This window comes from Canis lupus, chromosome 1 (genome assembly GCF_003254725.2).
Source record: "Canis lupus dingo isolate Sandy chromosome 1, ASM325472v2, whole genome shotgun sequence".
Classification (NCBI taxonomy): Eukaryota; Metazoa; Chordata; class Mammalia; order Carnivora; family Canidae; genus Canis; species Canis lupus.
In genome coordinates, this window is record NC_064243.1 from 62,140,339 (window position 1) to 62,167,883 (window position 27,545).

Here is a 27,545-nt window from a genome sequence, read left to right on the forward strand (position 1 = left end):
ACCTGCCGCCCCCGCCCCCGCCTCCCCGCCGCGGCGCTCCGGATGGCGCTGCTCCGCGCGCTCGTCTGCTGCCTGGTGGCCGCCGGGCTAGGCCGGCCCGGGCTCGGGATGCCGCTGGCGCCCGCCGGAGGCCCGAGCCCCGCCCCGACGGCCGGTGAGTCCCGGGGGCCGCGGGGGGAGCCGTGCGTGCCCCGGGAGGACGCAGCCCCAGGCCGCGGCGCGGGGAGGAGCGGCGCCCAGGGAGACCGGGGGAGCCGAGGGGACCGGGGAGACCGGAGGGACCGGGGGGACCGGGGAGACCAGGGACACGGGGAGGAGCGGGGGGACCGGGGAGACAGGGGGGCGCGGGGAGACCGGGAGACCGGGGGGACCGGTGGGCGCGGGCGACCGGGGAGCACGGGGAGACCCGGGGGCGCGGGGAGAGCGGGGGGCGCGGGCTGCCGGGGACCGGGGCGCGGGGAGACCGGGGGGCTCGGGGGACGGGGGAGCACGGGGGCACGGGGCGCGGGTGCAAGAGTGCGGAGGGATCGAGGGGCGCAGGGGGCGTGGGGATGCGGGGGGGCACGGGGGACCCGGGACGCGGGGGTCCGGGGGGACGGAGGGAGGTACCCCCGCCGGCGGGGGCGCGGGGGGGCACGGGGTCCGGGGCTTGGGTGTGCGGGGTCACGGGGCGTCGGGAGGGCGCAGGGGCCCGGGGGCGCGGGGCGTCGGGAGGGCGCAGGGGCCCGGGGGCGCGGGGCGCCGGGTGCTGGGGGACCGGAGGGACCAGGGGCCGGGGGGATGGGGAGGTGCCCCGCGGGCGGGGGCGCGGCCGGGGCGCTGCCGGGCCCGCGCTCTCCGCGCGTCTGTCTCCGGGGAAACCCGAGCGGGCGGCGGGGCGCTGCGCCCTCGCGGAGCCTGGGGAACCCGCGAGGTTCCTGGTCCCCACGGGGATGCACAGCTCAGCGGGACCGGGGTGACCTCTGCCCCCGTTACCTGGATGCCCCTGGGTTCCCCGGGAGTGGGACCAACTTTATTCTTTTATTATTATTTCTGTTAATTTTAAGATTTTATTTATTCATTCATGAGAGACACAGAGAGAGGCAGACACATAGGCAGAGGGAGAAGCAGGCTCCCTGCGGGGGGCCCGATGGGGACTCGATCCCGGGACCCGGGTCACTTCCCGGCCCCGCTGCGCCACCGCGGCTCCCAGCTTGATTCATTCTTGACCCTCGAATGCAGTACCTGTTGCAGCAGCGGCTGCCAAGCTGGGATGGGCCCAGCGCACGGGCATCACCTGAAGTGGTTAGGAGTGCGGGTTTCCAGGCCACCCCACACACCTATGGAATAGGAAACTCTGAGAATTGGGGTCCCACAACCTGCCTCACGAATTTCCCATTGTAGGATGCCTTTTGAGCCTTCGGTTTCAAAGATGAAGGTACCCCCACCTCCCTGAGTCCCTGGGAAAAGAATTGCTTTGTTAATTAGCGGGGCTAGGGGGGTGGGGGAGGGTTTTGATAGGTGGAGGTCTGTTTTGGGGTTAGGGCATAGCTGTCCCCAAAACACCGGCGCTTGGTGCCTAGACCCTCTCCTCTCCGTCGCTCTCGCTCTCTCACCCGCCTTTGGAAATGCTCTGAGAAAAGAACCTCCTCTTTGTCTGAGAGCCAAGTTCTCATGACTCAGCTGTCAGGCAGTTGAAAGCAAGAACTGTGAATCTGGTTTCCCAACTGTCAGTCATAACAAGAAGTTGTCCCCAAATACGTGTGTATGCTGCTTTCTGCTTTTAGTAAAGCTAGTGGTGTTTTTAGGATTTTGAGATAAAATGTCCCAGGGTGCCTGGGACCACCCAATGGCAAATTTGCTGTTTGGTTTTAAGGCTCTGATGGCAGAAGGCCTCGATGACAACTTTCTGGTGTCTAGGAGATCTTCACTTACAGTTCCCTGTTTTGATAGGGAGGCAGAGTCGCTTAGGGAGGGGGCAGGGGTGGGGTGACCCGGGTTTGAAGACCTGCCTAAGTGTTGATTCAGCACTTTCATTGGATATATTATTTTATTTGTTTTCCACTCAATGTGACGTTCTCTCTCCTCCTGACTCCATCCTAAATTGCTTCCTTTACAACACCCACCACGAATGGCCTCTGCTTCTTGGGGTATGTGTTTGTGTGTGTATGTGTGTGTGTGTGTGTGTGTAAATTCCCCGCCCTGTCAAGTCCCAGGGCTCAGAGGACAACTCAGAGAGACCTTACCTGGGTGTCTGTCTCCAACTCTTCAGAATTAGTACAGCAGGGCCTGCACAAGTATTTGGTAGGAACTGACATTATAAGCAAGCAAACAAAAATACCTGTTGGAAACAATAGCCATGTGTCCAAACATCTAAATTATGGTTTATTAGGTTCTTTAGGATAAATTATAATGTCTTTAGATAAATTATAAGTTTTAGGGGGATAATGTTGAGCATTTATCTAGATATGTTGACAGCTGCATATGCACATACATTTGCGGAAATCTTGTTTAAGATTATCTGCAGAACAAGACAGAAATCATTGTGTAGTAAAAAGAGCTTTGGACTGAGAACCAGGGAATCTATAGCAGAGTGTGGGCCACAGGCCAGGTCTTTGGCCTTAGACACACACACACACACACACACACGCATGCACAGCACTTTATATATAATTTCACTAGAGGTGGGAGGTGAGGCCTCCAGAGGTTCATTATTCATAAATCCCAGGTTAAGAACCTGTCAGAGCTCCTTTTGGTTTCTATTTAAAGACTTCCTTCAGTGCATCTAAATAATTACCCCTCACTTATCTGTATCTGGCAATGCAATATAGTGGAAAGAACGCTAGACTGGAAGTCTGGACAGACTGGTTCTAGTTCAGCTTTCATTGCGGAGTCACCAAGTGACCTTGAGGAAACCCTGAAATCCTCCTGTGCCTAATAGAAAAATGTTTATTGAGGACCCACTCTAGGTCAGAAATATTCTAAGATGCTCAGGATATATAAATCTAGGTACTAGAGGTGTGTTCTTGATATGTTCCTAGCTTGGGTTTCTACAATTTTAATATATTTATTCTCTCACACTCCTTAGTTGTCACAGTACCTCATGTAGGTGTTGTCATCTATTTTACATGAGGCAAGTGAGACGGAAGGACGCTTAAGGGTGAACACACACACAGAGGCAAGCGGTGCAGGGTTAAGAGCAGCGTGGAGTCTGGGATTGTATCTCCTGAATCCCTATCTTGACTCTCTTGTGATTAGTACATGTGACTTGGACTTAATCTCTGTATGCTGCAATTCCTTGCCCGAAAAATGAAAACCATGATGAGTTAATGCAGGTAAAGCATGAAAAAAAGAAAAAAACAGTACTAAGCTAACAGTAAGTACTTGATACATTTTAACTGTTGCTTGGAAATGAAGAGGTTCAATCTCAATTTCAAGCTTGGGGTCAAAATAACTGTATAACTAGCATCGAGTTTACTAAATGCCTGGTATCTTTTAAGAGCTTTTCTTCTACTAAGTCACTTAACCCTCATACAAAACGCAGTCATAATCTTCCCATTTTGCAGATGAAACAAGACAAGATCACACAGATTAGTAAGCGGAGCTTGGGTTGATTGATTGATTGATTTAAAATCAGATTGAGAGGTGGGGAGGGGCAGAGAGAGAGAGTCCTAAGCAGACTTGGCCCTGAGGGTGGGGCCCTACATGGGCTGGATCCCATGATCCTGAGATCACGACCTGAGCTGAGACCAACCCACTGCACCACTGAGGCGCCCCTGCATTTAAAGTCGTGATCAGGGATCCCTGGGTGGCGCAGCGGTTTAGTGCCTGCCTTTGGCCCAGGGTGCGATCCTGGAGTCCCGGGATCGAGTCCCACATCGGGCTCTCGGTGCATGGAGCCTGCTTCTCCCTCTGCCTGTGTCTCTGCCTCTCTCTCTCTGTGACTATCGTAAATAAATAAAAATTTAAAAAAAAATAAAAATAAAGTCGTGATCATCTCACTCGAGTCCCCACTCTTAACCGCAACACTGTACTGTTCTGTGTGCAGTTTATTATAATTTAACATTCTACAAGTGGTTAGAAATGCATGTTTACATAAAAGAAGATGTACTATATATTTTTATGCCAAGAAGGACAGCCTCCAGGTTGATTCCGAGCTATTTGCCTATCCCGCTCTGTGCGTTGGCTAACGTATGTCCAAGCTAAAAATACAAGTTGGAATATTCTCTGCACTAAAGAATAAAATAAATCTGGGCAGCCCGAGTGGCTCAGCGGTTTAGCACCACCTTCAGCCCAGGGCGTGATCCTGGAGCCCTGGGATCGAGTCCCACATGGGGCTCCCTGCAGGGAGCCTGCTTCTCCCTCTGCCTGTGTCTCTGCTTCTCTCTGTGTGTGTCTCTCATGAATAAATTAATAAAATCTTTTTTAAAAAAAGTAAAATAAATCCCTCTTGGCAAATGTTTTCAAATGGGGATGGAATACCAGGTAATCGATTGTAAAGACTAGTTTAGGTCTATTTGCTTCTGGATCTTTTGTCTTCCACTTCTTGGCTATGAAGTTCAATATGTTATAAACTTATAACAATGTTATGGAGAAAAAAACAGCCCAAATGTAACTTCCCTTTTGTACCTTAACAAATGAACAGTTTTCAGTGTTCTGCTGTATTATCCAGCTTTGGGTTCTCTTCAGGTGTTTGCTCACATACACACTCAGCTTTTATCAGCTTTGTCCAGAGAGATAAAAGTTCGCATTCTTCTTGTCTGCTCCACGGTCCTAGGGTAGCACCTGCTGCTATGTCACTTCTGACGTGTTTCTGATAAAAGTTAGTCATGATCAGAGTGAGCTCAAAATTCAAAGTGTGAAAAAGCCTCACTATGAAACTAATTTATTAGTTGTATATGAGAAGGCAGCCAAGTGGTAAGACAGTCCACGTAAATTCGCTGTAAGCAAACTGGAGGACTTTTCAAAATGGGGTTCAGATTTTGACCCTGCCATTTATTAGCTGTGTCTTCCTGAGCAAATTTCTTAATCGACCCAGCATTCACCTCGAAAATATGAACAAAGATTCTTACTTCAAGTGAGTAGTTTTGAGAATGAACTGAACATAGTATATTTAGTTTCCTTATTATAACACCTGGCACAAATGCTTAATGAAGAGAGGTACTACTATGAGTATTAGTACTGGTATTTCCTTCAATTAGAGAATCCTGTCCAGGCTATGACATGGGCTCTGGGTTTCTACCCATGGTTTCATCCTCTTTAGCAAATGCTTTCCTTCCTATTATTAACATTTGATACAAGTGTGCACTAGATGTTCCTATATTTAGTACCTTTTAAGAGCTTCTGGAAATCCTTCTGTTGGCTTAAAGCTAGTAGTTAAAGATTTATATATATATATTTTCCACTAATGTTAACAGGCGAGGGTTTTCAAGTCAAGAGGAGTGAGATTTAGCCCCTGGTCACTGTGGAACCCTCACAGACCACATCGTGTTTCCACAGGAAGAACATAAATAAATTCTGAAACCCTAAATTCTTCAAGGAAGGAACTATGCTATTAAGACACAATATAATTTTATCAGTGATCTCCCAGAAGGATATCTCCCCCTATTTCATGACGCAACTGAGTGTTTGTTGCGTAGTCTTTGTTAGGTAGTCGTGCCATCCCTAAGCTCATCAGTTCTGATATGTGTAAGTAACACATTTTAGTAAATTCTTCCTACTATCTTCAGAATCCTCACCTTCTGACAGGGAGGCATTGTATTTCCCTTCAGGGCAAATTGAAATTTCAGTTACTAAGGCTTTCCTCCATCACAGGGAGGACTATCTCTAGTCTGACTGTAAATACTTGTATGGACATTCCTAAAGGAGAGTAGATTTAACACCATTTCTTTACTTTTTTTTCTAATAATAATTTATTTTTTATTGGTGTTCAATTTGCCAACATACAGAATAACACCCAGTGCTCATCCCGACAAGTGCCCCCCTCAGTGCCCGTCACCCATTCACCCCCACCCCCCGCCCTCCTCCCCTTCCACCACCCCTAGTTCGTTTCCCAGAGTTAGGAGTCTTTATTTTTTTTTTTAATTTTTTTTAAAATTTTTATTTATTTATGATAGTCACAGAGAGAGAGAGAGAGAGAGAGAGAGGCAGAGGGAGAAGCAGGCTCCATGCACCGGGAGCCTGACGTGGGATTCGATCCCGGGTCTCCAGGATCGTGCCCTGGGCCAAAGGCAGGCGCTAAACCACTGCGCCACCCAGGGATCCCGAGTTAGGAGTCTTTAAACACCATTTCTTTTCTATTCCAACAGGACAGTTTTGGCATGTGACTGACCTGCACTTAGACCCTACTTACCACATTACAGATGACCACACAAAAGTGTGCGCGTCATCTAAAGGCGCAAATGCCTCCAATCCCGGCCCTTTTGGAGATGTTCTGTGTGATTCTCCATATGACCTTATTTTGTCAGCATTTGATTTTATTAAAAATTCGGGACAAGAAGCATCTTTCATGATATGGACAGGGTAAGTGATTATATATACACTCTTAGTTTCTCAATGCTTATCTCCGGTGTCCTCAGCTTCATTAGAATGCTGAATTCCTATGAAGATTAATTAGGTTTTAAGTTAAGAATTATTGGGGTTTTAGAAATGCTATGTCAAATTAATCATTAGATTACTAGAGATAAGGAAGAGGTCTCAGAATTTTTATTTTATTTTATTTTTCTAATACAGACTCTAGGAAAATGTTGATGTTAGCTAAGAGGTGACTCCACGCCTAGGTCAGTGTTTTGAGGTGTTTATTAATGTGATAATAGGTCTTGATCAAATAATTAAAGCAAAAGGCTACAAAGGGAGTTGACCTGTGATAGTAATTTTATAAACATCATCTGTCATTACAGAGTGACGAGGTCTATATTTCCTGTGCCTGCAGTAATGACCGTGATGCTATTTAGCCAATTTATACATTATAACTCATTTAGTCTTCACAATTGATGCTATTATTATTATTCCCATTTTACAGATGAACAAATGAAGGCTGAGCATCTAAGTAACTTGTTCAAGTGCACACAGCTAGTGAATGGCAAAGCTGGGACTTGACTCTAGGCCTGTTACCTGTGGAATCTGTGCTTTTAATTACAAAAATATTTGCCTCTCGTAAATCTTCAGTCAAGCAGTGTGATAGGGCTTGTGTTTGTATTCATATTACACAAATTTTTAAAAATAGGATTCTGGGTGGGAGAAAGGTAAATGAAGAGTATATCAACTCAACAATCATCTGTTGTTTTGTTGTGGAGGTGTGCATGATAATATGGCAAGTCATCATGCATAAGTCTAGTGACTTTTTATAGAAATTGATTTTGTTCTCAGGGCACTTGGGTAGCTCTGTTGGTTAAGTGGCCTTACTCTTGGGGTCAGGATCTCAGGGTCCTGGGATGGAGCCCGATGTAGGGCTCCATCTTGAGGATTTGCTCTCGTCCTCTCCCTCTGCCCTTCCCTGCCCCACTTGTGCTCTCTCTCTCTCTCTGTCTCTGAAATAGACATCTTTAAGAAAAATGGTTTAGAAATTGATTTTGTCCCTATGATTCTGTCTCCTTTTCAGGGATAGCCCACCTCATGTTCCAGTGCATGAACTCTCAACAGAGAAAGTCATAAATGTGATTGCTAACATGACAGCCACCATCCAGAATCTCTTTCCGAATCGCCAGGTTTTCCCTGCGCTGGGTAATCATGACTATTGGCCACAGGTAAATTTTTTTAAAAAACATTTTATTTATTTATTCATAGAGACACACAGAGAGAGAGAGGCAGAGACACAGGCTGAGGGAGAAGCAGGCTCCATGCAGGGAGCCCGATGTGGGACTCGATCCTGGGTCTCCGGGATCACGCCCTGGGCTGGAGGCAGCGCTAAACCCGCTGAGCCACCTGGGCTGCCCGGCCACAGGTAAATTTGATTTCAACTTCCAAAACTGTTTAAAGGATTTTTCCCAGCAGAACTGTCAAAATTAGGACAATAAGTGGCTGATGGTGGGGCCTGGGAGTGGGGTTCATGGAGGTAGAGTGTGCTCTTAACAACTATAGAAGAAGGTAAGACAAAGTGCTCTGAAGACGTTAAAGTGACTTTTACTAACCCATAACAAATTACGTGTATTGTGAGTTTTGGAAGCAAATTGCCTAGTTTATGGATTATTGATTCCTGTTTTCCTTCATAATCTTCCTCAATTTCTACTTTCTTTTAAATAATTTTGTCGTTCATTCACATTTCTGTGGTAAGGTGAGCAAGAAAGTTTAATATTGACAAATGTTTACATCTAGCAGGATTTCTATCGGGTGTACAAAGTTCTCCATGCTCTGATCCATGCTAGATTATGATGAACAACAAAAACATAGCAAACTCTCCTAAGAACCAAAGAGGGAGGTTCCTGTTCAAGTCTAGTTTATCTAATTAAGATGTAATTCAAGACAGAAATCGTGTTCAGAATATTTCATGCCTGATGAGCTCAGGTCTCAACCTGTTAGAGGGGCTGTTTGTTATGTAGCCTGTACGTAACAATTGGATACCGGCGCTGGCTACGGGGTCCTGTCTTAGTGGTGTAGAATCTTAGACTTGTACCAATTCAAGAGATCTCTGAGGTTGCTTAGCAGTTCAGGGCTTGCAAACTGTGACCTGTGGTCCACATTTGGCCTGCCCCTTGTTTTTGTGAATAAAATCTTATTGGTACACAGCCATGGCTATGCTTTCTGTATTGCTGATTTTGCACTAGATCAGCAGAGTAGAAATGTGGCAACAGAGACTGTACAGCCTGTGAAATAATTATTATTTGGCCCTTTATAGGAAGAGTTTACTGAGCCTTGGTCTAGATCAATTCTTCGTTTTATAGATGAGAAAAATGAGGCCCAGAAATGTCACGTCGCTTGTTCATGTGCTCACAGTCGCTTAGTGGTGGAGCACATGTCCTGGATCTTTAGTGCTCAGTTAGACTGACATCCTTTCATACATCCCTTGTTCTTGCCAGGTTAACATACTCAGCATTCCTGAACACGGTATTTACTTTCATGCCTCTTTTTGTCTAGTTTTATCTTTTTTTAGAATACTTTTTCCATCTCATGTCAAAAGAACACTTACTGAGGGTTTCGATCACCTAAATTTTGAAAATTTGTCTTCTAGAATGAGCTTAAGTTTCAAGTACCTTCTTGGCACTGGCCTCCAGGCTTGAGATGAACAATATATTAGTCTTTGGGAGTCACCCTCTAAGACAGTGGTCAACCTTGTTATTGTTGAGATATTAGGCCACACCGGGCAGAGGCTTGGGGATGAACAATCTCTAGAAGCCAGAGGCTGCCTACATTGCATTTTTTTTTTTAAAGATTCATTTATTTATTTTAGAGAGAGCTTGATGGGGGAGAGGCAGAGGGAGAGAGAGAACTTAAAACAGCCTCCTGGCTGAGGGTAGAGCCCAGCGTGGGGCTGGATCACAGGATCCCAAGGTCAGGACCCGAGGTGAAACCAAGAGTCGGCCTCCTAACCCATTGAGCCACCCAAGTGTCCCAGGCACCTTATTTTTATCTGCTTTAGGAGACAAGGCAGATTGGCACAGGGGAGAACACATGAGATTTAGAGTCGCATTCACTAGAATGCAAACCCCCATCCTGCTCTGCTCCTAATAGCTTGACCAATTTGGATAATTCACTTAATGTCCTTGACCCATAAGTCGTACATTTGTAAATAGGAGCAATAATACCTACCCTGGAAAGTTTTTGTGAGAATTAGTGATATTACGTGAAAAGGGCATGGTTTCCTACCTGGCACATACTAGGTCCTCAGTAAATGGAATGGCAGCTATTACAGCAATAAGCAGTGACATGGGATACACTTTTCCCAACTCCTTTGAGGATTTGTTTTATTTTACTTTTCTTTCTGTCTTCTTTTTTGTGAAGTGAAATCTTAAAATAATTCAAAGATATAGGTAATATCCAAATTCTAAAATATATCCTATGACATGTCCTGCTAGGGTATTTGAGCAGCCTCTATACCTTACAGAGTTAATTTTTTTTTTCTCTTCCTAGCTTATGACTTTATATCTGAAAATCTTTCTACCATTCTACTTCCATCCTTCCCCCTCACCCCCAGTTTTGGAAATATCAAATGTAATGTGAAAGCCCCATGACAAATTCTACAGACTGATGGTTGAGATTGAATTCTAGTGAATGTTAGTAACAAATACATTAGTAACAAATCAAGCAGATAATTTGATAAGTATTATTTCTCCATTATAATCTCGTAAACATGCACATAAACATAGTTACATAAACATACATACACAGATGCATGTCCCCACCCATTACATCAGAAGTAGATATTAGTGTGGGCAGCCCGGGGATTCTTTTCAGTCGCCACCCAAGGAAGCAGTCTGGGCCAGGGTCCTCATTTACTCCTACGCTGGCAAGGCTGGTGCCACCAAACTTATGGGTGAGTCACTTCTCATTATACCTCATTTCTCGGCAGTGCTCATGTCACAGCCAGAGAGGACTGAGATGATGGCATGGTCCAACAGATAATTAGACATAGGAGTGATGGTGGAAAAACCTGGGATTTAGACCAAGCTCTGGAACTGCCCAGCTGTCCCTGGATGAATCATCTAACTTCTCTGGTGCTCATACTTCTCATATCTAAAACTGAGAAAAGAGTCCAGAGTAATTTTATATAATTTTAAGATTATACATGACCACACTGCTATGTTGCCATGGCTAACATAAATGGCCAACACTTTTAGGGTTTTGATGATGATGACGGTGACCCGTTTTTAATCAGAATTCAGATTGGCTTATAAGTCATTGTATGGTTTCAGACAGATGCCTCTGATATATGACACAATTTGAAAATATACTTAAGATAGTTAGTTCTAGTTAGAACAAGTTATTTGATTATTACATTCCCTGAATGTACTTCTATTTTCATCATGTATTAGGGATATATATTAGGAACTAATGCGACTTGGGTGTCATCTTGAAAAATAACTAAGCATTTTAGCTGATGCTGACAGGAAAACTTCTTTAAGAGATAGGTCTATATCACCAATATACAGAAGAATATGAGGAAGAGTAAAGAAAATGGCTTCAGTTTATTCATATAATTTTTTTAAAACAAAAAATAGGGATGATTACTTAATTTCACAAATCATTTGTGGATTCTTATTGAGTATGTACTTTCTTAAAGCTTTGGGTTTTTTTTCCTTCCTTAAAGCTTATGTCACCATAAAGATTCTTTATTATAATATGATAAAACAGGGCACACCTGGGTGGCTCAGCAGTTAAGCGTTTGCCTTCGGCTCAGGGCGTGATCCTGGGATCCGGGATCCGGGATCGAGTCCCCACATCAGGCTCCCTACAGGGAGCCTGCTTCTCCCTCTGCCTGTGTCTCTGCCTCTGTCTCTCTCTCTCTCTGTGTGTCTCTCATGCATAAAGAAATAAAATCTTAAAAATAATAATATGATAAAACAGGATGATAAAAAATACTTTATGGTAATAAAAATGTTTTGGATACATATTGTTTAAGAAATCAAAACCTACTGATATTCTTCAAATCAAAAGCATGTGGTTGTAACTTTTCATTTAGAAGTTTTATACTGGTGTGAACATTTCAGGGAACTTTGGTTAATTCTAAAGTCCTGAAGTTTTCTCCATTCCCTCAGCATGCTATACCAGGCCCTGCGTGTTCAGGCTCAAGCCTGCCTCTCTCTCTTTAATGAGCTCCCTCCCACATCCATCCTATATCCTGGCCAACCAGCACGGGAGCTTCTTTCTGTATACAGCACTGTGTGTGTTGGTGTCTGGGCCATTGCCTTTGCTCTGATGTCCTTTCTTGTTACCTTGAAATCATTATTCAAGGCCTGGTTAGCATACTCTCTTCACTTTCCCCCCGACACCATAGGCCAGACGCAATTGTTCACACTTCTATCCTCCTAGAACCTCTGGGGTAGTGCACCTTGCACATTTTCTTATAGGTGATTGATTACATATTTTTTTGTCTCCTTAAATTACAAATGCCTTAAAGATTAAAGTCCATCTAGTATTCATCCTTGCAATTCCAGATATCCAACCTAGTACTAAGTGTTCAAGTAATGTTTAAATTAGTTAATCCATGTGTCTTTAAAGTTTCAATGGTGGGTTATATTGTTTGTGACCAGGATCAGCTGCCTGTAGTCACCAGCAGGGTGTACAATGCAGTAGCAGATCTCTGGGAACCCTGGCTAGATGAAGAAGCTCTCCATACCCTAAGGAAAGGTAAGTGAAAGATTTATTTGTCCTTATTTTGTCTCTATTTTTATTCATGTTGTTTAGACTAAGATCTTTAATGTTTGATTGGGTGTGTGTGTTCATTCGGGATGTGCCCAGTTTATCTGGAGGCCCATAAGTCATGTTCGAAAGCTGAAGAGAGGCACAGATGGTGAGTGGACCCAGGGCAGAGAGCAGGTCCAAGGTCAGGTGCGAGCTCTGAAAGTACCGTGCAGCAGACCCGGGGCGGGGGGGTTCTTGTCACTGGCTCCCGGGTGTGAGTGGGGTTTGCCTTTAAGCCTCATCCTCATGGAGACTGTAGTAGCTCTGGATTATATAATATCTCTTCCAGGAGATCTCTGGAAAGGTCCAACTGTGTTCCCAGTCTCTGCATTTTATGTCTCGTGGTATCTCTCATCTTAACTCCCCAAACATGCAAAACTAGGAGTTAATGCATTAATATTTCTTTTCTAAAATTTGATACCTCATGGTTTAGTGCCAAAACACTTAATCATTGTTTCATCTGGATATTGGATACAACTGTTGTTAGTTCGATGCACGGAAATGCCACCACTCAACGCGGCACTCAGTAGGTTTTCAGTAAGCATTAAACCCGATTCTTATTTAATGACAACCTATGTACGTGTGAACTAAGTAATAAGAAATAAGTATGACCTTCCTGACTGGCTTGTAAATCATAATTAAGAATTTGTTTTCATAGTCACTGTGAATCTGTGTGTGTGTTTTTCTAGAGTCTGTCTTACATTTGTTTTTATAGGTGGCTTTTATTCACAGAAAGTTTCACCTAATCTGAAACTTAGGATCATCAGTCTAAACACAAACTTGTACTATGGCCCAAATATCATGACGCTGAATAAGACCGACCCAGCAGATCAGTTTGAATGGCTAGAAAATACACTGAACATCTCTCAGCAAAATAATGAGAAGGTATCCCAGAGACTAAAATCAAGGGATAAACAGGGGCTAAATTTGTGTATTTATTAACTCAAACGGGGTTTGGTATTATTAATAAAAGTATTAAAATAGAAGACATTTTTTGCATGAAACACCTTATGATCTAATCAACTCTACTGTGTTTTATTTTGCTTTGCTTTTAATCCTTTGAAGATTGATTGACATCTGTTTTTTTATTTAAAAAATGATGTGACCAAGGTCACAGTTACCATATATCATCAACAGTGCAGTTTAAATGAGTTAAATGCAAAGATATTAATAGTTTTATAATTTCATCTGTTTTTGGTGATAGGAGGGGTGGTATATTTGCTTTCTAAATTTTAATCAGTATACTTTCAATCTTGGGTATCTAAATGTCATTTGGTTATGATAAATATGCAGAAAGATTCTCATCAGTCCTCGTTGTGTTTCTTTCTCCAGGTGTACATCATAGCACATATCCCAGTGGGGTATCTGCCCTATTCAGGCGGCACCATGGCAATGAGAGAATTCTATAATGAGAAATTGATAGAGATTTTTAGAAAATACGGCGATATCATTGCAGGACAATTTTATGGACACACTCACAGAGATAGCATTATGGTTCTTTCTGATACAAAAGGTAATATGTTGTTCTGTTTGCATCTCCCCAATCCAAGATGCTAGAGCAAAGCAGTGAATATCCAGTAATTTTTATGATACAGCAAATTAAAAGTTTCACTAAATCAATCTGTCAGCACCAGATTTTTCTGAATTATCTTCTATGCTTGTGAGTCAAGGGTCTAATTCATATTTAGGTCTGCAATTAAGTTTCTCCCTATTTGTTTCGTGGGGCCACCATCATCTGATAGCTGTCAACAAAAAAGGCTCTGAAACCCTCAGCTCCCTCAACTTTTCTTTTAGATCCTCAAGTTTAGAGGAATATTGCTGTTTGTTGTTTACCTCTTAGACTCAAGTTTCTTTTGATATGACTTATTTTACCTTTCGGAATTTGATTAGCAAAGCACAATTTACAACTGGTTTAAAATATAACAAGCACTCAATTTTAAGTGCTAATCAACATTGTCTCTACTCAGAATTAAAAGAAAAAATAGAAGCTCTAGCATCAAACAAATAGTGATTACTTATTTGTAAAGATGACTTCCTCACGAGGACAGAAAATTGGGAGTTAACGAAATAGGAGTTCTGATTTTTAGAGTAGCCAGCCTGGAAAAAAAAATTTTTTTTTTTCAGCAATTGGGGAATATTTTCAAAATGCATTACCTCTTTCTTTCTTTCTTTCTTTCTTTCTTTCTTTCTTTCTTTCATTTATTTATGAATTTATTTATTTACTTGAGGAGGGAAAGAGATAGTGACAGAGATAGCAAGAGCCAGGAGGAGAGGGAGAAGCAGGCTCCCTGCTTTACCTCTTCCATCTACAATGAATAGGCTTGGTAAAAATGACCATTTTTTCAGCATATGATAGCTGTTTTATTCAGAAATTTAGTTCTATGACAGATATATGTATAAAAACATGCTGACACTAATCAGATTCTTAGTATGTAATTATTGGCATATTGTTCTAGGTAGGTGTACAGAACTAACTAGTTTTGTATTTGTGTATGTGTGCGTACTTGCAATAACTTGGATTTTGTTATTATTAATATTTTCAAATATTCCAAATATACTTAAAAGCAGAGAATAATAAAATAACCCCTCCATGTACCATCATTTATATTTAACATCTATCAAGATTTTGCCACATTTGCTCTGTCCATTCATTTTTTTTATTTCTTTATTTTTCTCAAGCATTTGAAAGTGAATCTCAAGCATTAGATCTGTTTTAGCCCTGCATGCTTCTGTGTGCATTGCTAAAATATATGGATAACTTACATAATTATAATATGATTGACTTACTTAACCAGATCAACGATAATTCTTTGGTATCATCTGATACCAGATCATAATAAAAATTTTTCTAGTTTCTCAAAAGTGCCTCTTTATAGTTGTTTCAAGTCAAGATTCATCAAGGACCATGTCATTTGGCTGTTATGCCTGTTAATCTCTTAATCTCGAATTTGTTCATATTTTTAATAAAGTTAAGCTCAATTAAAAATATATGTTTATGTATGTATGTTTTGTCCAGGAAGTCCAATAAATTCTTTGTTTGTGGCTCCTGCTGTTACCCCAGTGAAGAGTGTTTTACAAAAACAGACCAACAATCCTGGCATCAGGCTGTTCCAGTATGATCCTCATGACTATAAATTACTGGTAAGTTGGCATAGTTTTAGAATTGACCCCATATTTATGCACGTCTTTGTAGTTTTCATTTGTTTAGTTGAATGTTTTCAGCTTAACTATGTAAGTTGTTTCTATATTGAAATCTCATGACGTCCTTCCTCTTTTTTATATTTGGCTTAACAGCACTTTCTAAGTATGGGTAAATGACGTCAGCCTTTGGGAGGTTGTTTCTGTTCATCTAAGGACTTCACATTTGTTTTGCACATTGGGAGGGCCTGATTTGTGGACTTGTATACATATGGAAACTTTTCACTAAGCTATATTTGTTCCAAATTATTCTTCTCTAGAACATAGCTGTGTAGATGATTGTAAACTCTGAAACCACACTCCCTCAAGAGTTGTTTTTACCTAACTTGCTGTTCCCAATCTATTCCTCTGTAAAACGAGGTTGAAACGAAGTATTACTGACCTCACAGAGCTGCTGAGACGATTACATGAACAAATATATGTACAGCACCTAGAAAAATGCTTGGCTTATAGTAAGCACTCAATAAATGTCAAAAAAATTTTTGTAAAGAAAGTAAAATTGAGCTGGATATTTATTTTTGAGACAAAAGTTCTCTGGAGCTTGTATACGGCTCTACTTTAGATCAGTTTAACGTCAAAAGGCTGGGATTTTTGCTTATGAGTACTGCCCCTTTTAATTAATAAAAATTATATTAATATAATTTGAAAAGAATTTTTCAACTAAAGTCTCTATTGATGTAAATGCCTTTTTTTCTAGATAAATTTGATAGAAGTAGCTTTCTTATTCTGCAGAGTGTGTTTTAATGAAGAAAGGGCAAGGGAAATCAGATTTATTCATAAACATCAAACTAAACGAAATAAAACAGTTGACTGAATTATTTTTACAACTATTAGTTCCCTATTTTTGGATCTGAATGTCAGATACACACATATATACATATGTATTATATATGTGTATACATGTACATGTACTTGTGTGTGTGTGTATATATATATATATATATATATATGAAAAGATACCCTGACATAGCACTAAATTATTTTTAAAGATTTTTTTTTAATTCATGGAAGACAGAAAGAGAGAGGCAGAGACACAGGCAGAGGGAGAAGCAGGCTCCATGCAGGGAGCCTGACGTGGGACTCGATCCCGGGTCTCCAGGATCATGCCCTGGGCTGAAGGCAGCACCAAACCGCTGAGCCACCTGGGCTGCCCACTAGATTATTTTTAAAAGTGCAAAACAATACAGAATATAACTTCATTTTTTGGAAAAGACAAAAAGATAGTAGGTATATATATTCTCAGTATTTATATTTGATTTGTACATGAAGTGTAGAACAACACACATACACGGGAGTGCTGATATATGTTCAGCAAGTTCCTCACTAAGGAAAAAGAACCACTTTCATTTATAGTGCCGATTTCCATGATACTCCCATCATGGCCAATTTTAAGCTGCTAAAGTGATGTCAATTAACTTTCAAGATTCCTGAAAATTTGGTAATGGGCTCTGTGAACTGATACAAGCTGCCCCCACACCACTGATTTATATGCAGCTATTAACAGTGGTTACTTCTGAGGTGTGTGAGTCAAAAGCTTTTTATTTTGTACATGTCTCTGTATAGTTTAGATTATTTTCTATTATGTTTCGCCATTATTTTTAATATGAAAAAAAGTAATATAGACTTTTCTGTCAAGACTTGTTTTTTAGCAAAACCAATTCTCATTTTTATCTAAAATGACTACAACTTTAAATTAAGAGTGTCACATAAATCCTGATAAGGACTCTTCTTGCTGTGTGGTACGTTAGATGCCAAAGAATGAACCAAGCTTTGTTACTGTTTTTGATATAGGATATGTTGCAGTATTATTTGAACCTGACAGATGCAAATCTAAAGGGAGAATCCAATTGGGAGCTGGAATATGTGCTGACACAGACCTACAACATTGAAGATTTACAGCCAAAAAGTTTGTATGGACTAGCAAAACAATTTGCAACCCCGGGCAATGAGCAGTTTATGAAATACTACAAATACTTCTTTGTGAGTTACGACAGCAGTGTAATTTGCGATGGGAAATGTAAGGCCTATCAAATTTGTGCAATTTTGAGTCTTGATCATATTTCCTACAAAGATTGCCTCAGACAACATTATATAAAGCACCATCCTTAAAGTATTTCACAGTTTGTAGAAAATGCAGCATTGTTCTATTTCTGAGATCAGTTTGTGTGAATTGTTACATAAATCTTTGTGAGTTAGAGCGGGCAAGCAAAATTCCTAGCTTGGCTTTCTTTTTTATAATCCTCAAATGTAGATATTTGTAACACTTTAAATCTTTACTACATCGAATATATTCAAACTGTGCCTTACTAGAATGATGTCTGGATGTGAATATCTGATCTTCCAGTTTATATGCCTAATTTATACTCTTGTACACTCTTGAAATTACCATTTATACAATAAAGCAAATGATTTCTCCTCAGGTGTGATGAATTACTTTAAAAAGGGAAATTTTCTTTTAATTCGCTCTTGTTAAAAGCTCATGTGTAAACTGAGGTTCAAACTGTTTAAATCTCATGTGTAAACTGAGGCCTACATTGTTTCCAAGCACCAGCTGCTGTTGGAAAAACACCAACGTCTCATTGAGGCCATCTAGGGGCTTATGCAATACTATGGGACATGAGTTGCCGTCTTTGCTGTGTGAGTGAGGCAAAGTCCTCTCCACTTTAAGGAAGTCTCTTCTCTTTAAGGAAGAGAAGGTCACAAGTTGTGTCTATTGTAAGTATAGTACTAGCTTAAGGCCTAGATCCTAGCCCAGTGCCTGGCACTTTTAGTAAATAATTGTTGAAATGAATTGAAAGATACGAATATTTCTCAACGAAATATGCCAAGACGCAGCAGTGGTGTTTTCTTTGTCACAATACTCCAAGAAGGATAAATATGAGCCTTTATTTTGTGGGATTGTTTTTAGGGTTCTCCCAAGGTTGCTTGCCTCTCAGCAGCTTCTCTCAAGCTGTTGTTTGCTTCCCGGCTAAGTGGGAGACTTCAAGTAGAAAAGAGGAGGAGGAGACGCAGAGATTTAGGAAACTTCAATACTTTGGCTAACTGAAGAGGACAAGAATCAGCAATCTGAAGTCAGTCAATAAGCAGAGTGAGACTCATTATCCTGTGATTGGTTTCACTTCGTGTAAGAAAAAGAAAAGTGACTTAAACATGTAAGATCTCATCATAATGAAACTCAATTATTCTGATTTCCAAAGGGCTGAGAACACAAATATTGCAAAGTAAAAACATAATATCTAAGAGACTATTGCTATTCATTAGGGAAATATTTTCTTAATTTTTAGGTTTAAAAAATAAATGAGTATGGTTGTTGGAAGTGAGAATGTGAAAACAAAGCAAAAATTCATTGTTATAAAATAATCACATTATTTCGATATCATCCTGCCTTCAATTACATTCAAAGTTGATATTGTCAAAAGGCTACATTATATATTTATATATTCTTACATATAAAGAAGTTAAGGAAGGGCAGAAGTTTTAAGGAAACAGGTTTGTGCTATATAAAAAAAAATTTTAAATGGCAAGAACCAAGGATGGTGTGCACTGACTCACAATGAGTCCCCACACTGGGAGTGAACAAGCTTAGGCTTGCAGGATCATGGTGGAGGGAATTCCTGCATCTGCTGGGGTTTGGGGCAACGAACAAGTAGGGTCCTTTCTACATTATTCTACAGCTTAAAATTTTTAATGCTATCTGTTAGTATTCAGGTTACTTTTCCCTTAAAATAGAAATAAATGGTTTTCCATTTCGGGTAATGTTTAGGGGTTTTTCTCAGTAATTAAATGAATTTCACCGTTCCAAAGTCAGAGCAATTTACAATGATTTATCATGGTCTATTTCAGATTATCATTAACCAAATCTCAAACTCAGCTGTCCAGTGCTTGAAAGGTCAATACAAGAGACAAGTGTTGATTGGAAAGGAATATGAACTTTATATTCAGAAGGCCAGCCACCTGAAGAAAAGGCAGATTTTTGTCCAAAAGCCAGTTCTGAGGTTTCTGCCTCGCCCAGAGGGTGTTTTTTTTTTTTTTAAGATTTTATTTATTTATTCATGACAGAGAGAGAGAGAGAGAGGCAGAGACACAGGCAGAGGGAGAAGCAGGCTCCATACAGGGAGCCCGACGTGGGACTCGATCCCAGGACTTCAGGATCACACCCTGGGCCGAAGGCAGGCGCTAAACCACTGGGCCACTCAGGGATCCCCCCAGAGGATTTTCAAAAGACAGGGAGTCGTTAATCAGTAAGGAGGTGCAGTGGCCTGAATCACTGCCTGACTCTATGTAGATCTCGTGGTGCCTACTTACAACTTTCAGTGCTTGAGGGTTGTGTAAGAGGTCTAATCCCTGTTCTGTGATGTGCGAGGGCTTTCTATTCGCCTTCTAGAAAGGAAAGTAAGGTTTATCAATTCACAAGGAGGGTTAGTAAGTCAATCATGCGAACTTAAGAACACCTATTAAAGACCATCAGGCTACTTAGAAAGATCACGGCAGCCTCAATTTCCCGCTGTCAATTTTACCATTCTGTATCTATGGGATTAAGGACCCAGGGCCATCTTCTGTAGCTTCTTCATGCTGTCGGAGGGCGTAGTCGTGACCTTGGAATGGAGTATGTTAATGCAGGCTTGAAGCATTCCTTTACGCACAACTGAGTTGACTTGCTCGCACAGTTTTGTTACACACATTGTAATGAGCTTAATTCCTATGTATACACATACTACTACTAGCATGAATCTAGTGAATCTTAATTTTAGAATGTCTTCTAATATGGACCTAAGTCCTGATGGTATCCAGGAGAAGGTGTTTGTGAACCAATTCCAACCTCCCTGGAGCAGAGGTGTATGGCAATCTATAGAGTTTGCTGCAGCCAAGTGGCTTGTTATCTGATTTTATCAAAACTGGTTTCCACTTCCGAGGAGCTATTGATATAAGCACAGTGAGACAAATTAGCCACACTATGAATTCCCCCTTACTCAGCTAGGATATAGTCTAGGGCCACATGGTTATCCAGGACAACTTTAGGGAATCTAATGATTTTTGTAAGGTAGCCAAAGATTTGGCGGTTTTGCGATGGTTGAGTTTGGTACAAGCTGCAAAGCACATGGTGATGGGCAGGAGCCTGCCACCATGGCAAGAACGTGTAACCAAGGAAATACTCATCCCCATAAAGGATATTGCCCTGGGAGGTCACAAGTCAGTCTTGTAGATGATTTCAGGGAACTAGCTCCATGTTTAGTCTCATTAACCAAGTGGAGGGAGAAAGGGATTCCTGGGGTGTCCAGGAGTAGGAAGGGTAAAAAAAATTTGTAATACAGTCTGTGGCCCAGGGGACTCCATCTAATTTGCAAGTAAAGACAAACCCATCCGGAGCACAATGATGGAAGGTGGAGTCCTTCTCAAGTCTTAGTGAGAATCCACTTACCAACAGGGCAGCTCAGTCCCTCCAATCTCTGCTCACCTGAACCTGGCTATGGATGTCATCTGTAGCCGAAAAGAAAACAGGGTTCTTGTTTACACATAAGGAGCTGGTCCCTTTTGGGAGATAGTTTCATATGATATCTAATTGGGGAATGCATGCCTATTTTCTGTGCTTTGAAAATAACCTCTTTTAGGATAGTTACTTAGAGGGACTATGAGACATTGAGGTGCTTCAAGATCATTTTGAGGGAATCCAGCTATTCTAAAACTATAGATTTTTAAGTTTTTTTTTTTTTTAAATTAAGTAATCTCTACGCCCAATGTGGGGCTTGAATTTGTGTACCTGAGTTCAAGAGCCACATGTTCTACTGACTAAGCCAGCCAGGTGTCTCCTAACCCTATGCGTTTTTATCTGGGCCTTAGCGATTGGGAAATCAATTGCCTTTGGAGATTTCTGAGGTGTTCGAAATGGAGTGGACCAAGGGTTCTCCATGGCCTAGCACCAATTGGGCTTTTGGATGACATATCCAACAATCAGTAGCATATGTAGTTGTAGCCAAAGTCTGAATTACCCATACTGGTGTCCTGTCTTTCCAATTAAAGCAAGAGAAGATGTGGTTATTATGGATCACAGAATGAGCATAGTTGTCATGGATTTCCTTTCCTAAAGGGGGATTTTAAATCCCCTCCAATAGGATGGCTTTCCCAGTGGGGGATTTCAGTGGCCTCTTTGTTGTCAGTAGGTGGAGCCCTCTTCATTCTGATGTGCATCTGTGGCTTTACCCCTGCAAGCTTCAGAGAAGTATGAGTGGTTAGTAAGACTTTCTAAGACCCTACCCATTTCTCAGCCAACTACTGATTGGGTCCTTAATTTTTCCGGGTCTTTAATAGTACTATGTCTCCAAGGCTGAGGGGATGTAGTGGCTCATCGGATGGATACATAAACCTAGAGAGGACAAATCTGGGCTAAACAGTGAATATTTGACTTAAATGTTTCACGTGTTGTTTACTCCTATTTTCACTTTCTTTGTCTAAAGGTGATGTCCCTAGAGCCAAGGCTTGACAGGGTCCATATATAATCTCAAAAAGCTTCATTTTAGCGTGCTTCTGGGGACAAGCCTAATGCAGAGCAGGGCTATCCGTAGAACCTTATCCCATCTCAGGTTTGTTTCTTGACAGCTTTTGGCCAAACCCTTTTCCATATATGATTCATTTTTTTTTTTTCTGTTTTTCCTGTGCCTGAGGTTTCCATGAAGCATATAATTTCCAGTTGATCTGTAATTTACTTTCTGCATTACATCAGATACAAAGGCAGGTCAGGTCCATTATCATTCTGAATAGTATAAGGGAAACCAAACTTAGGAACAATTTCCTCTAGCAGGAGTCTTACAATGTTTGAAGATTTTCCTATTTGGGTATGAAAAACTTCAACCCATCTCAATACACTAGTAAATATTTAAAATTCCCAGTAGTCTTAGGCATTGGGTAAAGTCTACTTACCCATTCGCCTTTATGTTATATCCCTTGGCTTGGTGGATGGCTCTCAGTTTTTGATTATTCTTTGCACATAGAGGGCATCTCTGGGTGACCATATGGGCCATTTTTTATAGCGATGGCCCTTTGTTGTGCTTTGTTGTGCTTGACCTGAGACCCAACCCCAGGGACCATCTTCTGGGCATCCTGTGTCAATTTAGTGTTCAAATACCGTATATGACCCTTGTATCTGCTAAAAAGTCCATCAGTTGGTTGCCTACTGTCAACTGTTCCTGGGACTTCTGTGGGGAAATTATCAATGACACATAGGGAGCCTCAAGGCCTCTTCATTCATTCCTATTGACCCTTTATCCTTTTGGAGCTTTTTCCATATATCAGGGGTGCTCTGTTCAATGAATTTTACATTTCTGGGGACTCTGGGTCAATATGTACATTTCTGACAGGCTTGATAAATTCTTTCTAACCAGGCTGTTGGGTTTTCAGTTATTTCTTTTCTTAATTTTTGAATTTTACTCAAACCATACTAGAATCTCCTTATTCAAACGTGCCATGATGCACAACTGGTAATGCTCATGTTGAGGTCAACCCCTCTGCTTGGGGGGTTGGTTCAACATGGGACAACCAACGGGAGGGCAGTTGCTGGGTGTGAGGCCTGAACTGGGTCTTCACGATAGAGGTGCTACACTTTCTCATCTGCTTTGGGTAGTACTAGCCATCTTTCACTGGCAGTTAACATCATATTCATTAAAGCTGGTATGTCTGCCCAAGTTGGTTGATTGTTCACAAAAATGCTCGGAAAGAGTTCCACCACCTTTTGGGTGTCACATCTATAAGAGAGATTGATATTTTTTTCAATTCATTAAGACTGAAGTTGAAAAACGAGTATATGTCCAATAATATCTGAGCAGCTATTCTTGAGCATCAGTGCTCCCTAATGGGTATTGACTTGAAAGGATATTGCCTAGGCATCACAGTGAGTGCTCCCTGTCCAAATTGGGTGCTCTGTCAGGTCTTAAAGGGAGAGATTATCCCAGGATTCCTTTCTCCCATCCCATAGGATGGTGGGATCAAAGCCCCAAGAAGGGGAGAAGGAGGTGGAGGTAGGAGCTCTGGCGGGAGTGGGGAGAGAGTGGGGAGCAGTAGAGTTAGATTTGCTATATGTCCTTCCCCCTCCTTCTCTCTTTGTTTTTTATTTATACATATCAAGACATGCTTTTGGTCCTTCTCTTAGTCTTTGCGCCGTTAAGTTACTGTTTTCCCAGGCAGCATCTTTATGATATAAAGTTACGAAGGCCCGAACACAGGGTATCTCATCATCCTTTCCTTTGACAAAAAAACTCTAATTGTAAAATAGTGAAATATTTTAAAGGTCCATTTAGGGGCTCTCTCATCTGACTCTAGATGGAACATTGGCCCGGCAGTATTAAAATAGAAAATCTTCTTTTTCTTAGTCATGGATTCCTGGATATATTCTCTCAATTTATTCAAAATCCAACCCAATGGGGTAGGTGGCAGGGTAGAGATAGAACTTCTCATTACAGAAAACATGATAAACACAAGCACATATACACACTCCCTAAAGCCAGATCTGCCCTGAATCCTAAAGAAATTGTTAATTCAAGTCCTTAGTTGCTCTCAAATGTTGTGCCTTTCCCAGAACAAAGGAGTACAGACAACAAAAACAAAAGTGCCTGACACTTCACAAGAAAACTAAGTGTGCACTTCTGAGAAACTTACCTGGTCCAGAAACTTGCAGAAACCTGGTCACCTTGCACCAAATGTTCTTTTCCTTTCCATTCAAGTAAAAAAGCGAAATTGGCAGTTACTGCTGGTTGGGAATCAGCGGGCAATTTCCCCCGAGACAAAAGAAGCCTCTGCATCTGTGGGGACAAATCTCTGATTCCCTCTTGGGAGACCATCTAACCCCTGGGCTGCTAACCACTTGCGATCTTCCAAGTTATTACCTGGGAATTAAATGAGGAAGCTCTGGTGCACTGCAGCAGCCAACTACTTCTCTTTGGGATCCCAGGGGTCACTGGATGCCACAGGGGCATCAGCTCCCGGCTGGCTCACCAAAATTTGTGACTGAATCCCAAGTTCAGCTGCTTGTCCCCACCAAAGGTCAATCAATACTCAAGAGACAAGCGAGGATTGGAACATGAGCTTTATTCGGGAGGCTGGCCACCTGGGGAAAAGGATGACTCTTGTCCAAGAGCCAACCCCCCAGGTGACCAGCATCCCTGAATAAAGCTCATGTTCCTTTTCAATCAACACTTATCTCTTGAGTACTGACCTTTCCAGCAATCAGCAGCCAAATTTGGGATTCAGTAACAGCATGTTCAAATACAGAGTAAATTTTATAATGGCCATACTGAAATTTATCTTGATTTATCTCTGTTTATTGATTGTACTTTGACAAATTCATAAACTACATCCTGTTTAGATTTTTAAAATTGCTACCTTGAAGCCAGTTTTGTTGATGGGAAGGAGGGTTATAAAAGTGAGGGAAATGACAGATCTTAATAAGAGCCCCTGAGTTAGGTGGGTAGAGAGATTTAAGGGCAAAATGTACTTGTTTATGGATACAATACTAGAAATAGCTATTCAAATGGATTCTTCCCATTTATAATAGTAACATATTCGCATATTATGAGTTGGTTGGCTAAACTGAACAGACATCTCCCATCTTGCATGAACGCAATAGAAGAATCTGCTTAGTGGATTCAGCAGCCCTCCCTGTGTGGCCTTGTCCTAGGACAAGGTCTTCATCCAAACTCCTGAGAGAATTCTACAAACTCTAGACTCTTGGCAGGTGAGCATAGTATCCACCTTCCCCTGACTATTGGAGCTGTTTTATCCTCCAAAAGAACTGAATCACTGCAAATAACTACAGCGGGTCGGTTCTATAATATAGAGTTGAAGATGAAATTCTCTGTTGCTTAGCAATTTAGTTTGAGGCATATATCTAAGAATAAACCCTCAAAAATATGCAGTAAAAATACAAAAATATCTATGGAAGCATTGTTTGTGGTAACAAAAAGGAACCTAAAAACCAATTAACTATGCATCAACGGGAGAATGGATGAGTGAAATAGTATTTGTTCAGAAGGCGGAATATTATACAGAACTGAAAATCAACATTCTTAAATGTCACAAGCGTACCAATGAGTGAAGAAAACCAAGTTGCCAAAGGACAAATACAATACCATTAATATCAAACTTGGAAAATGAAGAACTAGGATTGCTTAGAGACATATATGTAGCCCACCAAAAAGAGATATGCTGTTAAATAAACATTATTAAATATAGGAATGTTGGAGGTTAGTGAATGAGAAAGTTGATTGAGGAGAGATAAGTAAGGGGATTGAAATGTGTTGGTAAAGTTTTATTTCCTAATGCAGTCAGTGGGTACGTTGAGATATGCCCTATTTTTCTCTGTACATTTTATATATGCCAAATACTATATTCCCCTTTGTAAGGGGAATTTGAAATCCAGCCTTTAAAATTGATTTGTTTTAGCTCTTCTTGGTGAATGATTCATAGCGAAAGCATGGAGACACTGGGAGTGTTTGAAGTAGTCTTGTTGAGAGGGGACTGTAGGTGGGCGAAGGTGGTGGCAGTGGAAAAAGTTGCTCATTTTGTGATAGATTTTGGAAGTAGAAACAGCAGGAGTTGTTGACATGGATGTAAGAGATGAAGTACAGAGAGAAATAAAGGATTCCTAGATTTGTGACTGGAGAAACTGGTAGATGGTAGTGTCACGAGGGATTTGGGATTGTGGGATTGCCAGGAGAGGTGAGGGCTGGTGGGGAGTGGGTGGGGGACAGAGCAACAGACTGAGGGTTATTGTGTGTTACAGCTAATGCAGGCTGCTGAAGAATTCATCTAGTTCATTAAATATTTTGTGATTCCAATCATCTCTTTAGAATTTTAGGGTTTCTTTTAAAAATAAATTAGTATCCTAAGAAAGAAGCCAGACCACCTTAGATAATACTAGTATGACTGTTTCTACAATATTTAAAATGTGTTAGGAATAAATATGATTGACTTATAAAAAGTGTATCATCTAGGCAGCTCCCAACTGGGAGTGCTTAAACCATTCTAGACTAATGTTGAGGACAGTTAGGGAAAGGAAAACCAGTATTAATTCTATTATTGATGAGCTATCTATTCTTTTGGTGGAGAATGGATTTCCTCAGGCTACAGAATCCCCAATTGGTTGCTTCTTCTCTGAGTAATTACATGAACATGCATGATGTCGGCAACTGCTCCATGAAATGTTGAAAGAAATAATGAAAAAAAAAAAGAAATAATGAAAATATAAGGATCATATTGATTTTATAACTTTAATTTTTCAAGACGAATATTCTTGTTTTGCAAAATTGTAAATTAAATTAAATTTTACCAAAACTCAGCATCCTTACCTTTTAATAAGATGAATTCCTTTCTACCTTATGTATCTGTTAATTTAAAAAATGAAATCAGTATAAAACTTCTTTCTCTCATATTGTAAAAAATTCATCCCTTTTGTATTCTATTCTATGCATAAAACATTCCCTTTTGAAAATTCTGTGTCCTCAGACTGGTGATTTAGAAGGATGGCTATGGATGTATTCTAATTAAAATAGATGATCAGTTTCTAAGCACAAATGCAATTACCCATCTTCTTCACCTTTACTCACATTGTTCCTTTTCTCAGTTTACCCCCCCTACTCCATTTATTTCTCTTTCCAATATTATTTTTTTCTAAAAGACCCAACATAAAAATTGCCTTTGTCTTCAAAACTCATCTAACTTCATGTAGAATGAATCTTTTTCCCTCAGGACCACCTTTCACCTTATTTAAAAACACTAATGCTATTATCATGCCTCCTTTTTCTCTCATTTCCTCTCTTCCATTAGTTCTGAGAAGATGAGGGCTCTGCTTTACTCACCTTCTTATCCTTGTTGCCTAGCACAGCGCTTGACAATTAGGCAAATAAGCTTTATAATGAAGAAGGTTGAATGAATGAAATTGTATCTACCTTTGGAGATTTTTTTCCTCAATTTCTTGCTGCTGCCTGAATCCCTCGATGGATAGACAAAACTTACCATTGAGCAGAGATTAAATTTTTAAGACGGAG

General features: G+C 41.1%; 1 protein-coding gene and 1 long non-coding RNA gene across 3 annotated transcripts; one reads left to right on the top strand and one right to left on the bottom strand.

Annotated features, from left to right (window-relative positions):
- The first annotated feature begins 2 nt into the window (after positions 1 to 2).
- Positions 3 to 17,932, top strand: SMPDL3A (sphingomyelin phosphodiesterase acid like 3A). Its single transcript, XM_025422917.3, has 8 exons — positions 3 to 154; positions 6,288 to 6,501; positions 7,580 to 7,724; positions 12,165 to 12,261; positions 13,031 to 13,200; positions 13,648 to 13,828; positions 15,332 to 15,456; positions 17,305 to 17,932. The coding sequence occupies exons 1-8, from the start codon at positions 43 to 45 to the stop codon at positions 17,620 to 17,622; spliced, it is 1,362 nt and encodes a 453-aa protein (XP_025278702.1). The 5' UTR covers positions 3 to 42; the 3' UTR covers positions 17,623 to 17,932.
- LOC118352221 (uncharacterized) lies at positions 15,666 to 27,545 on the bottom strand. Of its 2 annotated transcripts, none has more exons than XR_004809006.2 (5): positions 27,447 to 27,545; positions 26,847 to 26,882; positions 24,160 to 24,211; positions 20,969 to 20,991; positions 15,666 to 20,108 (listed from the first exon to the last, which is right to left on the bottom strand). It is a non-coding gene; the product is annotated as an uncharacterized LOC118352221 (long non-coding RNA). The 2 variants fall into 2 exon arrangements; XR_004809005.2 differs by having other exon boundaries at positions 20,933 to 20,991.